The sequence below is a fragment of the Channa argus genome, chromosome 8 (genome assembly GCF_033026475.1).
Source record: "Channa argus isolate prfri chromosome 8, Channa argus male v1.0, whole genome shotgun sequence".
NCBI lineage: Eukaryota > Metazoa > Chordata > Actinopteri > Anabantiformes > Channidae > Channa > Channa argus.
The window spans coordinates 4,870,829-4,884,154 of NC_090204.1; the positions used below are offsets into that span (position 1 = coordinate 4,870,829).

The 13,326-nt window shown below is 40.9% G+C and overlaps 1 protein-coding gene across 2 annotated transcripts; it reads right to left on the bottom strand.

The window, feature by feature from the left end:
• Window positions 1-752: 752 nt before the first annotated feature.
• usp46 (ubiquitin specific peptidase 46) lies at window positions 753-9,567 on the bottom strand. 2 transcript variants are annotated; one of them, XM_067512252.1, is made up of 9 exons: window positions 9,148-9,567; window positions 6,259-6,339; window positions 5,685-5,898; window positions 4,230-4,468; window positions 3,740-3,816; window positions 3,533-3,616; window positions 3,258-3,455; window positions 2,612-2,690; window positions 753-2,499 (listed from the first exon to the last, which is right to left on the bottom strand). In XM_067512252.1, the coding sequence occupies exons 1-9, from the start codon at window positions 9,181-9,183 to the stop codon at window positions 2,398-2,400; spliced, it is 1,110 nt and encodes a 369-aa protein (XP_067368353.1). In that variant the 5' UTR covers window positions 9,184-9,567; the 3' UTR covers window positions 753-2,397. The 2 variants fall into 2 exon arrangements, with proteins under 2 accessions (XP_067368353.1, XP_067368352.1); XM_067512251.1 differs by lacking the exon at window positions 9,148-9,567 and having other exon boundaries at window positions 6,259-6,417.
• Between the last annotated feature and the right edge of the window lie 3,759 nt (window positions 9,568-13,326).

Here is a 13,326-nt window from a genome sequence, read left to right on the forward strand (position 1 = left end):
GTAACATAAGACCAAGTGCAATGACTGAGCATCTCAGTGAGAGCGAGTGCATAAGTGTTAATGGAAGATCAGTGTGTTAAGTCTCACACCATTTCTGCTACAGTCTTCTACCCTGGCTCAGTCCAACCCAGACAGACAGTGACGTCTGAACAACTCTGATTGATTATGTAATGGAGTGATTGTAAACAGCACAGTAAGTATCAACAGGGCTTCATCAGTGGTCAGTGTTAAGCTAAAATCTTTGCAATGAGCCTCTTTAAATTTTATTCTTCACTTTAAAAAAATATTTTCCTATTTTCAGAATTGTTTTTCTACATAATATATATGTACAGTTGCATCATTACAAAGAAAAGACTGGTCAGTCACTGGTCAGCATCAACTCCCATTTGGCACATATTCCTAGTGTCTTCACTCAGTAACAGATTAAATGGAAGAGACAACAGAAATGTGCATTCATCACCTCAAGTCTCACTCTATTCACATTAAAATCTGCTTCTTCTGTACAGACACACAAACACATACACACACACACACACCAAACTAGTACATTAATGCTATCCTACATTTTCAGAGGAAATGATAAGAAGTCACATCCTCTGATGGCGAGCAAACAGGAATGTCATTCATATGAAAACAAGTTGTTTGACGTTGCACTATTCTACACGCAACAACCCCAGGAGCAAACATCTACAGTACAAAGGATATTCTATTAATTAGCAACAAAGCTTGAATTAAACCTCTGGGGGACTTAGGATTCCAATGTGCTACACATGACACACATTTCACATAATCAAAGACAAACCAAGATAAAATCTTCTAAGCTGTGGTTCATCGCAGGAATCAAATAAAGAAAACAAAACACAATGTCATGTGAGGTTACAAAAAGACGGATGAAAGATCATCATAGCTAACATCCAAGCAGGTAGTGTGCACCACATGTAGTGAAGGGGGGCATTCAGTATGATATCAGGAGCACACGAACACACAGCACTGGAAAAGAAAAATCAGCTGCGTAAAAAAACAAAACACACACACACACACACACACACACACTGACTACTAACATTTAAGTCTTCTGCATTAATCTGCCTGGGAAATTGCACACTGGATAACTTCACCTCTTATTGCACTATTTTCACGTCAATCCAAAGGTTAGGCAGTTATGGACTGTGTGTCACTTGCACCACGTTAATCTGACTTTAAAATTTGTATCTAACATGCAAACTACAAAATTTTATTGTTTAGAAGTCCTATTAGGTTGTGTATTACATACACCATGGTCTCCACACCAGGAGATCAGACTTAAGCTTAACATACAAAGCTCTCAAGGAGCTATGTTACACATATGTTCATTTACCAGAGGATTACAAATGACAGTAATAAATATGTTCAGGAAATAAGGGGTCTTATCAGAGTAAAAATCCTAAAGATTCACCCGATGTGAATCAAGATTCACCCTTTCATGTGTAGTGTTTGGGCATGTGGCTCAGTTGAATTAAGAGATGAAGAGTTGGTTAGGACAACGTGAGTCATCGCAGCTGACGCTCACAGAGAACAACTTCTATACTGCTCAGATATTGCCGTGGGGGTAGAGCATTGGGTTGGATGCAGAAGGTCTCATGTTCCCATCCCACCAGGTGTTGCCCCTCCCAGCCAACGAGGGCGAACTTGGTTTTAGTCCCGAGCCCCGATAAAATGGGAAGGTTGCAGCATGAAAACGCATGCCGGATACCTTGCTCATGCCAAAACTCATGCCAAATCAGCGTGCGGAACCTGCACCGCTGTGGCGACCCCTAAAGGAACAAGCCAAAAGCAGGTGAACTATTTCTCAGATACTGCCACGTTATCTATGTGCATAAACAGTGTTTGTCTCAACTTGGTTCACCTACACATTCACAACGCACATAAACATATCAATGGCTGGGCAGCGATGCAGAGCCCTAAAAAAAGCAATTATCAGGGGCTTACACATCATAGAAGTAGACCTTATATAAACAGAACTGTGTGTATGTGCACCAGACCCTTCACCTCATCGTACTCCTGGGAGAGAATCACCTCTGCAAGCTTCTCCTACTAGTCTACACTGAGCATGTGGGGCTCGATGTGGACGTAGACTCCTTTTCTGTCGTGCTGTTGAGCACGTTTGGTTTTGTTTTAAAGTGCGGTCCAGATGCAGGTGGACTAAAAGACAAGATGCAAATAACAGAGACAAGACTTCGGTTTAGCCCAGAGGTTGACAATGGGACAGAGAATTGGCACATCCATCTGAGGGATCTGATTTGAAGGAGGGAAGCAGGTGGGAGAAGTCTGGGTCTGTTAGGCTGAAGGTATAAAACCAAACAAATAAAAAGGTGTCATCCTATTCAGTCCCATCCTGTGTCACTGATCAAGCTCCAGTCACTCCCTGGACTGGTAGAAGAGAATGTATCCCGACTCAGAGTTCTTGGAGATGTCTGAGGTAAGCCCATAAAACTCCTCAATGGCCTGGGCATCAATTTTCTGCACGACAGAAATGAAATGTGGTTTACTGATAACACAAACAACAGTTCAAAGTACAAACACATGAGTCAAGGAACATTGATTAAAGTACAACAGCATGAGAGTGACGCACCTCCACAATGTCATCATCAAACAGCAACCAGAAGCCATGACTCTTCACTATGGTGATGTAATGACCTCTGTTTGGGCCGCTGAGCAAAACAGAGACAAACAATGACTCGCTATTGTCCAGATGTTGCAATCTTAAAACTCCCACCCTGCACTACTTCTGATTTTCATTTTTCTTTCCTTTGCAGTTATAAGCAATCTTTTTTTTTTTTTATCTTCGTCATTATTGTGTGATGCAACTGTTAAATTATACATCCTGCAGCAGGTGAGTGTTGTTAGGCTGTTTAATGTTGGTCCAGGCATCTTTACAGCAACTTTGTCTTGGAACAAAAGAAATAATTCCCTCTCGTAAGTGTGACTTACAGGCACGTACTAGGCTGCTGATTAGCACTATATAATAGATTTTGTGTTGCAGCGCCACAAAAACTGGGAGACCCATCCGTGTGAAAGGCATTAAAAAAGTGTGTTCAGAATAAAAGCAGAGAGTCCAACTCCCAAGATCCTGGATCCTACAGACTCCATAATGCAACTGAACAGCACTATTGTACAAACTAGTTCAATCCCCAAGACCCAACTCAAGTTCACCAAACTTCAGCTTTGAAATTGGTGGACTGCCCCTTTAAATTGTGTCCAAGATCAGTGTACTCTACCTGCCACAGTGAACCACTACTGCCACTAGATCATACATGCGATCCAGGTTCACGGCATCCCCAGATGTGTTGAACAGACGGAGCTCTAAGGGGAAAACCACTCTGTAGGACAACTTGGTGTAGCGGTGCAGCTGCTCCATGTACTTAAACCTCTTCAGGTGCAGCGCCAGGATCATAGGAAGCTTTTTCACACGCATCCTGCAGAGAAGCATACATGCTCATACAAGTGTGGTTTAGCACAATGACAGTGGTGTTGATCTCAGTGCTTCACTGACCGCTTCTGCGCTTCCTGCTTGCTGCAGCAGGTCTCACAGTAGTATTTGTATTCGCTGCACAGAGTCTCTGTGTTACTGAAGTCCCTGGAGGGGAGAAAATGCCACAGGAGGCCTGGTCATTCAATTTTACTCGAATCAAATCAAAGTAAATTTGATCTAGTGTTAGTGTTTTAGCTGTGACTGATTGTTTCAATAAATCAACACTACCTGAGACAGTGTGTTATTGATGTGTTCTGCTCCACATCCACAGAGAGATCTAGAAAATCCTCATCTTTGCTGCTTACCTGTCAAAGAGAGGAGGGAAGAGACATTGAGGTAACTAAACTGTGATTTTCTGTGCCTGAGTCAGTGAGGCTAATCCTGCTGTGCTGTGACACAGAATCCACCCGCCTGCAGCTGCTCTTTGAAATGCTTATTATACAGAATGGCTTTTTGTGTCTGCACAGTGCAGAGCCATGGTGTGTGCAGGGGTTGTTCGGGGTAACCCATCCCACTACACATCCTTACAACTGTGAGGACAAAGACTCTTGCAGCCCTGATGTAAAGTGGGTGGTCAGTGTTCACGGCATCACTGTTTTGCCTTATTCAGACTTATTCAGGAGAAATCTCATCTTCAGGGTGAAGCAAGGGCCTGCAGCTGTGCACAGGTAACAAGATATACACTACAAATAAAATAAAAAGAGCCACACCCACACACCGTTTCACAGTTGAGGCAGCGGGTCTCGTTGGTCAGTGTGCCTTGGAAGATATCATGAACCCATGTGGGCTCCGTCTTGTTCTCAGTCTCAGTCTCCGCGTTGACAGCGGTACCGTTGTTCTTGAGGCGTCCATTCTGCTTTTCCTGCTTCTTTTCCTCCTGCAGGATGTCAGCCACTGTGTTCAGCAGGTAGTTGAGAAATTCATGGGCATCCTGCTGCATGTAGTTGTCGAACAGATCTGCAGAGAGATAAGGTAACGGACTTACAGTGATATATATACAGTGTATATATGGTGTATATATACACACTGAATGGGTAAAGTGTTATAAAAGTGCAGACTATTTACCATTCAATTATTATTATTTTAGATCATAATACATTTGTAATAATTACATTAAAATAATAAATTGAGAACTGGTTCACAAGCACTGAACAAGCCAGCTTCAGAAAGAATTTCTGTCCAGAGTTAGAAAGTCAAAAGGCTTCACTGATGGTATTAGCATCTACTCATACTCCTGTTTTGACAGGTCTGTATGTCAGGGGGGGGAAACTGAGAAGTGGCAGATCAGCGAGGGAGAAAGTGAGTCGGGTTAAATAATAAAAAAAAAAAAAAAGCCTAGAGCCAAAGCTGGTCTAACAGCGATTGCTTTGTTCAGTCACACAAAGAGCTTCCCTCAATATGAACGGCGGAGACAGAACATTCAGGCCTGTCTGTCAGCTCTACTCTTTGAGTGACCTTACCACCAACATGCACCTGCCCTTCACCTCGCTCAGACATTCAGACCACATTAAAGCCAACACAAACCATACACCTCCACTCTCTGTTTGTGTGTGTAGAGAACAGCACTTTATGGTGCAAAATAAAAAAGGAAACAATAAGATTTTTAAACAGGTGTTTTGATTAGATTCCTCAACGTGCTCAATGTCAGACAGCAAGTCACACAGAAAAAACAAGATGCTTTAATGTCACGCAAATTAAGTTTAAAGAGAAAGAAAGGCAGAAGCGTCAAGCATGTGCAATGCAGCGACACTGAGACTGACTAACCTACATGGCAAAAGTTTCCATTGCAGTGTTTCCCCTGTATGCATGAGGCCTGCTGGTGAAACTTCCCATGGTTCATTACTCATAACAACGAAACCCTGTGCAGCTAACAGGGCCCAGCGTGAAAAGAAGGAAACCTTGTCACATTCCCCGCAAACATACACCGACAGCATTAGCACTCTTTAGAAGTCCAAACATAGCTGCTCACAAGTGTGCCGATATATTTTAGAGTTCAGTTTGTATGTCTTTTGTAGGGGAAGTTGACATGTACAACCGAATACAACACACAGACTATAAAAAATACATGTCCCAGTAACACAGCCCACAGACATTGTGAGCAAGTTCTAAGCTCTGGCTCAAATTCTTGACTTACAAAAATAATCTGGAAGAATTACATCAGACGTGCTCTCACCATTCTCCTTCCGTAGGCGCGAGATGAACTTCTTGGGTGGGATGACGCCCACTTTCTTTTTCTGCGTGGCGATGGAGTGGAACAGGTCGGCCAGGCATGTGAGCAGGTTCTCCTTCTTCTTCTGCTGAGCTTTGTAGGCCAGCACGTTCTCCCGGAAAGGCCGGCAGAAGTAGAGGGCCTGGAGCACTGAGTTACAGTAACAAGTGTTTCCAAACTGACAAAGGAAATGGGGTGAACAAACAGGAGGAAGCCAAGAAGTTACAGTCCATGATTTTTCTTTTTAATATCATTTATATTAGCTGCTGGAAAAACACCACTGCCTTCTATTGTTTCCATTCATTTGTCAGACACTGCATATGAGGCGTTGAGGTGTTTATGTGAAGGTCATATAAAATCAGAACATCCATTTATTGGGCAACAGACTCACAAACAACAAACAACTGTCACCTTCTAACCAGCTGTCCACTAGTGGACATGACTCACCGGGGACTCGCAGCTGTTTGTTTTGAAAAATGAAACCAGTGTTTTTGGCTGTGACCTCTGTTAATGTATGAGAGGATTTAATGATACTCACATTGACCAATCCAAAGTAGTGTTCATTGATTGGGAATTGCTCCGGGCCGATGTCTTTCTCCAGAGCAGAGGCATTGGTGCCCTGAAGAGACAAAACAGAGAAAGACGAGAACGTGCATTTAGCTGATGTCATCATCACCATCATCTCACGTAACAGTTTGCATATTTGTGTTTATGGAAAATCATGGACCTAAAATGAAACCTAATTTGTTTAGTCTAGTTTGTTTCTTTTTAGCCGAATTAAAATGGAAATGTTTACAATATTAAGGAGCGGCAACAGGCTGCTCAAGCTAAGGGATAAACCAACATGACAGGCCTCTTTTTGATAAATATATATTTATAAAGATAATCCTTTCTTTTTAGGGGCTGAGGTTCCCACAGAAAGTACTTATGTAAAAGAAAACAACTTCCTGTCAAAGAAGAAAAAGGATATGGTCTAAAAAGACGGAACCATGTCAAAAGTTACAAAAGTGACTGCTGAGACAGACCACTTATCTCTTGTCAGACCTCAAAGCTTTTCTAAATGAACCAAAGCTTTGTTGAGCGAACATAGAAGACAGTTTAATTCAGGGAGGCCTTGGACTTCCAAGGACTGTCATTTCCCTCTGTCAAAGCAGACTGTGAATACCTCTTTGTCTGATTACCCGCTTCCAGTCTGACAGCAGCACACACACTCAAGCACACACTGACTGCACGCATCCAAACGAATCCTTCCTTTGTTGGAAATCTTACAATGCAAGTGTTGGCCTTCATTCTACCAATGTGGAGAGAGACGGTGTGAAACGTTAGGTGAAGTTTGTCGATAGTGAACCTGACAATATGTAATAATTTACACAAAAACAGAGAAAGATGAAATATCTATCGAAACCATACAGAAACCTGATGCTGCATTCTGACATCTGAGCTGCTCATTTAAACAGCAGACTGCTGCGTTATTTATTTACAAGGACAAAATACTTCATACTCAAACCAGGACAAGGTGAAGGTTTGTTAGCAGAACAAAAGAAAATGAGAAGGATCTTGACACCCACGCTACTATAACCACTTGCTTTGTATTAAAATTTATTTTTATTATGTAGTTGGAAACATTACACAAAAGCCTTGTCCTTTGTGTAAGGTTCAATTTAACTGAAAAATAAAGGACTAAAGTTTTGTTTATCCAATGCAACTGCTGAACACAGTTCACTGCATTAAACATCAGTTTGAATCTCATCCATATTGTAATAGATACACATGTAAATAAAGTCGGAGTTGATTTAAGTGACAGGACTATTTAGGCAACAATTTAAAACTATTTGTTATTTTTAGTTAAGCTGGTCACATACTTTTTAAAATGTTGATGTGTGAGGTGTATTTAGTGTCCTTTAATGGCAGAGAAATTTTGGGGGGCTTAGCATTGATGGTAAACTAAAACAATTTAACCGAAGATACTGGTAATTCTTTATTTCAAGGGTCCTTTGTTTTTCAGATTGTTTCCTGGAAATGTTCCTCATACTTTACTAAAAATTAGTTATCAATTACACAGTTAATGGCTAAATATTCATGACTTTGAGCTGCCGTATGTTAACCAGTTCATAATCAGTAAATACGGATATAGTCATTGTTTTGTTGCATTTTAATTGAATGGCACATTGTTTTTAGCTGCATTTGAACTTAACTTTCAAACTGATGCCGTTTTCTTACAAACTGAACCTGTTTAATAAAAAAAAACTAATTTTCTTTCTAATCCCAAATGACAAATTATTTTTGTATTAAGACTTTCTAGGACATTGATGTCTGTTTATAAAGCGATGTAGTACATAATTTCCTGTTTTCAAATTTAACAAGCGGGTTCATAACTGGAGCAACTTACATTGTTTCTTTGTAGCTCATCAATTCTGTGCACCTTGTATGTTAATTAACAAATAAGTACCAGCAAATATTTAGGAAACTATTAGGAAACATTCCAGGAAATTATCTGGGAAATAAAGGGCCTGTAAAATTACCATTTAGGAAGATATCATCTTGAGCTCCTAGAAGGTATAATGGCCACTTTTCCAACAAAAACACCAAACATTTGCTGGCTCCAGCTTCTGAAAAGTAAAGTCTTTCGTGCATTTCTTTTTTATAGGTTCTCATTTGAACTGTATCAGCCACTCCTGCTGCAGGCTGTAGAAACCTCCTGCACAAAGGGACTGACTTGCACACACTTAATCTATTTAAACTCATCTTTTCTTAAACTGTGCTACCACTTTTTCTCAGGAGGGTCGTATTAGGCAGCAGTTCTGTAAAATACATGATATAAATGTACATTTACATTTACAAATGTACAACTCCAGGTACAGATACTCTCTACTGTACACTGACATTACTGCCCCTTCTAAATTGGGAAGGCCAGTGGCATTAAGCAGAAACATTACGTCTGTTCTTACCAAATGTTCACTGTCCCTGAACACAACATAAACACAGATTAGTGCTCTCTGCCACCAGGAACTAACCAGTCCTCTGCAGCAGCACCACATTATGCAATCACAGCAGGCTGCTCCATTCACTTGTCAGTCACCGGTGACAGCTTTACAAATTGCACATTGTGTTGATCTCTACGAGCTGCAACGCGTAATGTCAACAATACCAGGAGGAAGCAACGTGTCAGCTTATACGACACCTTCGTATCCTTGGCCTGTAAGACACGGGCACCCGCTAAAGTGAATCATTTTAAAGTTGTGAGCACAGACTGATTTACTGAGCAGCCTGAAAAGCGCCTTCAGCCTGCACAGTGTGTGTGTGTGTGTGTGTGCGTGTGCGTGTGTGTGTGCGTGCAGAGGACGCGACTCACACATGTACATCACACATGTTCAGCAGCGGCTGCAGGAGGATCGATAGCAACATACACAACCAACGGCTTACTCACCATATTACAAATGGAGGCGATATTTCTGACAGTCATTTAGTTTACAGTGTCCCTCTCACCGCCATCTTCATGAAATAAACATGATTTCAAAGCCAGGCGACGCTGAGAAATGAAGTTAATTCGCAGCCGCCGCCGGAGGCCGGACTGCAAACCCCAAGCGTCAGAAAGCAGGCAGAGACACACGGAGCAGCATGCAGCCAGCAGGGAACGGAGGGTCAAGCTGAGCTCAGTGTCTGCACGGCTTCATCCTCATACACATTCCAAAAACACCACAACTGCAAAGCGCCGATGCATGAGTGAAGTGTGGACAGGCGAAGTTGCAGGCAGCAGGTTGTTCGCAACGACCAGGAAACAAGCCTGATGTGTGAGGAAACGCTGTAGTCCCGCCCATCAAGGGGAAAACACCTGAGCTGATTGGTGCAGATTTCTTTGGCTTTGATTTACAGGGTGAAAGGACCACACGGAGACACGCACGGTAAATCTTAGCCGGAATATAACCAATCATCTGCCAGTAATGGACACAAAGATTTTAGGGAAATGTAGTTCATTGTTGACTTCTGGTAACGAGAGTTTGGCTTTATTAAGCAAGGTTAATATAAACCTGCTGTGTAGGGCCTTCTATTGTCTGGTCAATTAAGACTTATTGATTAATGTAATAAAAATTGCTTTGTCTGTTAATATAATCATTTCATGTTGCCTGTAAAATAAGGTTTTCAGAGTGTTTGCTTAATCTTTGCCTAAGAAAACTGAATTCCCTCCATTTGTCTCTCATGAGCGGGAAAAGTCTTCATCATCAATCAATCAATCAATAATTTTACTGCTTGTATAACAGATTATCTGTTTCCTGTAGGAAGAGATTGTCAGATTTTGTTTTTCACATCTGAGAAAATTAAGTGGAGTGGCTCCTTAATGCTCAGAGCCTTTGAACTCCAGCAGCACACTGTTTGCCACTTGTTGCTATCCTTCACATTTTGTAGACTAAATAAGTAATCGTTTAACTTGACAGGTATTCTCCACCATAACTCCTAGTAGTTGAGCATAATGAAGATGGAGCACATTCAAAGGTAAGTGTCCTCTGTATAAAGCTCTGCAGGAGTCCTGGCCCTTCAGGACATGTTCATTCATCACCAGCTTAGGCTGTGCTTTCACAACAATCTCTGGGCAATTATCTCCTTAACATTTGCATGTGAACAAAGGGAAAGGAAAACAACAAATAATTATGATTAACATACTTCAAAGGGAGTGGGAAAGAAGAGGAGAATAAAAGTATTCACTGAAAAACAAATAACACAATAACTGGGTTGCCAGTGTGAGGATGATGGGAGGATGGGAGAGTTTCATTGTTGATGAAAAATTTGGTATGCACCATGGGCTTATTGAGAAATTTGTTGATTGATGTGTTCTCAAAGGTTTATTCATGAATACTTTTGATTGATAGGAGAACAATTGCATGTGAGGGTAGTTTGTGAGACTTTGATACAAAATGTTCCCGGACTTATTTTCTATTTTAGTGCTGTTTGTATTAATGCTACTAAGGGACACTGTGAATGCAGCTGTCCTTTTCATGTCTCACACTGCTTTAACAACCATTTGTTGCAACTCTTCACATGCTTAATGATAGATGTGTAGGTAGATATGTGTTTGCAGCAAAAAATACATCTCACTCACATTCACTGACATCCACTAACTAAAATAGGTATAAAAACACCCTTAGTTTTGCACATCTGTTGACCTATGTTCAACCTCAAGATAAAATCTGTTTCATCTGCTTTTCAGGCTTTGCAGGACAGCTTCAGAAAACAGAGATTGTATTTGAATTCAGTCTGTTTATTTGGAATTTTTATCTCTTTCACTACGTGTTTCTTCCATGAGTTTGTATGGTGCTGACACCGGGACTTTTGTATCCACAACAATTTTTTTTTTTTCCCAGCTGAACCGCAGAGGACCTTCTCTGCTCGCCTCACTTAAGATCAGAATTTTGGCTGAATGCTAGGATTTTCATGTGGGTGCACGTGCGCTACACACAGACAGACACACAGACAAACAAACTCAAGCTCTGAAAATGTTTCCAGTAAACGAAGCTGGCCCCACTTCTAAAAGCACTGATGACCTTCCTGTCATTCAGCCGCTACAAAGCGAGAAAATTAATTATGCATTTCCTTACCGCCAGGAAAATAATCCTTCAGTTTGTAGGCTGCGATTCGCCGCAGCCTAGAGACATTTGGCCCACGCTCCCGAAACATTAAGAAAAGGTCTATTTGGATTGTTTTGTATGATTGTGCTTGCAAAAGATAGACTTTACTTTTTCACTGTACTAGAGCTGGTATATATGCCAGATATTGGTTATATTGTGATGGCTGCAAATAAATGAGACATAGCCTAAATCTAACAATTTGCCTGCAAATCCACGTTAATTTTACTACAAAAAATACTACATGTTCCTTGTAGTATTATTAAAAACTATGTTTGCATAAATTATTGTTTCACTGAAGATGGGTGCCTTTTATTTTATTTTATAAAGATTCTCTGTAGAACTATTGGTAAAGCTTTTTAAAAAGCAAATCAGTGTGTTTTTCCGTAGGATACTTTAACGGGAGAACCAGGCTACGGTGCGCGCTTTTAGCTTGTCTATCTTGTATTAATGGCAGATGAAAGGGTTTGTCTAATTTACTTGTTATGTAATTAGAGGGCAGAAAAAAGTATTGGGTGGCTTAAAAAATAGTGCAGAGAGAACAGAGGGAACAGTAAAGAAAAACATGGGAGTGAATTATTAGGCATACACACGAAATTCTGGCTTATTTATTGGCTTTTGGTACACAATGTTCCAAACAGACTCCAGTTTACATGCACAGTACCCCTGCTTCTATAAACAGAGGAGCAGGGCATGTTGGGTAGCGGCTGCCAGTATTGTGGTGGATGTGCAACAGACTCTGTACTGACACACTGGTCTGCAATGTTTTTTGTAAATAGTTGCTTAACTTGGAACTTATAAATCTGGCATAAACACATTTCAGATGTTCTAAACAAAACAGGTTATTACAGATATGATTAATTTAGCATTGTTTTACAATTGTCACTTTAATGTTTAGTCTGTACAAGGTACAGAAAAAACAGTCCCCTTGGAAACTTGGGGAAGCAAGTAATGTCACATTTCTTAAATTCTAAAAATGTAAAAAGCAAAGCATGCTTGTATGTTCACCCACACTAAGTCAGAATGTACTCGGTGTACCTGTGGCAGTATGTGTAGGCAGATCTTTAGCTGCTTTCCACATGTCAACATGTGCACGGTGACCATGACGCCTAAAGTTCAGTAGTACAAAACAATGCTTTTACGGACATTGTGATGAAAATGCCAGATACAGACAGATAACAGACAAAATAAAACACACGATAAAAAAGGTATTTCAGGGAATATTCCTGTTCACAGCCTCACCATAGTCGACTACCCTAAAAGACTCCTGTTCTGCTACACATCCAACTTTCAGTCGGCTCGACCGCAATAGCAGCACAATAGCTGCATTGTTCCCATAAAACAAAGCAGGGATCATAAGAGTTCACCGTGAACATCTAATACAGCCACTCCTGCACATGTGAGTATGTGCACTTGGTATTGTGTGGTTAACTCATAATGTGATGAAACTGATGTACAGCATCCAAAATGGAAAGCCTCACAAATGATGTTTATATAACATTCATACAATAGTTTATTTAAATACATGTTTATGACAGGAGATGTCAGTAGATAACAGTTGCAGTGAGGCTAAAGAAGGTAGTGGCCTAGTTCTTATGACGTTTTCATGTAATTCACGCAAGGACAATGCAGTCACAGACTTGTTTTGCGGTCCGTTGTGTACAGTTGGATAACAGGAGAATGGGCAATGAAGAATTTAATGAAACATGATATTATATTTAAAGCAGCTCTGGGCTGCCCTCCTCAGGAGCATCTTGTCCTGATCACCTTCAATAACAATACATCTGTTTGTATAAATGGATGTCTATGGTGAGATGGGAAGGCTGCAGAGAGTGCTGGAGCTTGACCTACTTTCCAGTCCTATGGACCACAACAATCTGCTCTGTGAGGTGCTTGAGAGACTGGAGGCCTGCGAGTGAACACGCTGTAGCCTTTGCCTGCCCTTAGCTCACACTTAATGTGAGATTTTGATGTGACATTGAAACAGA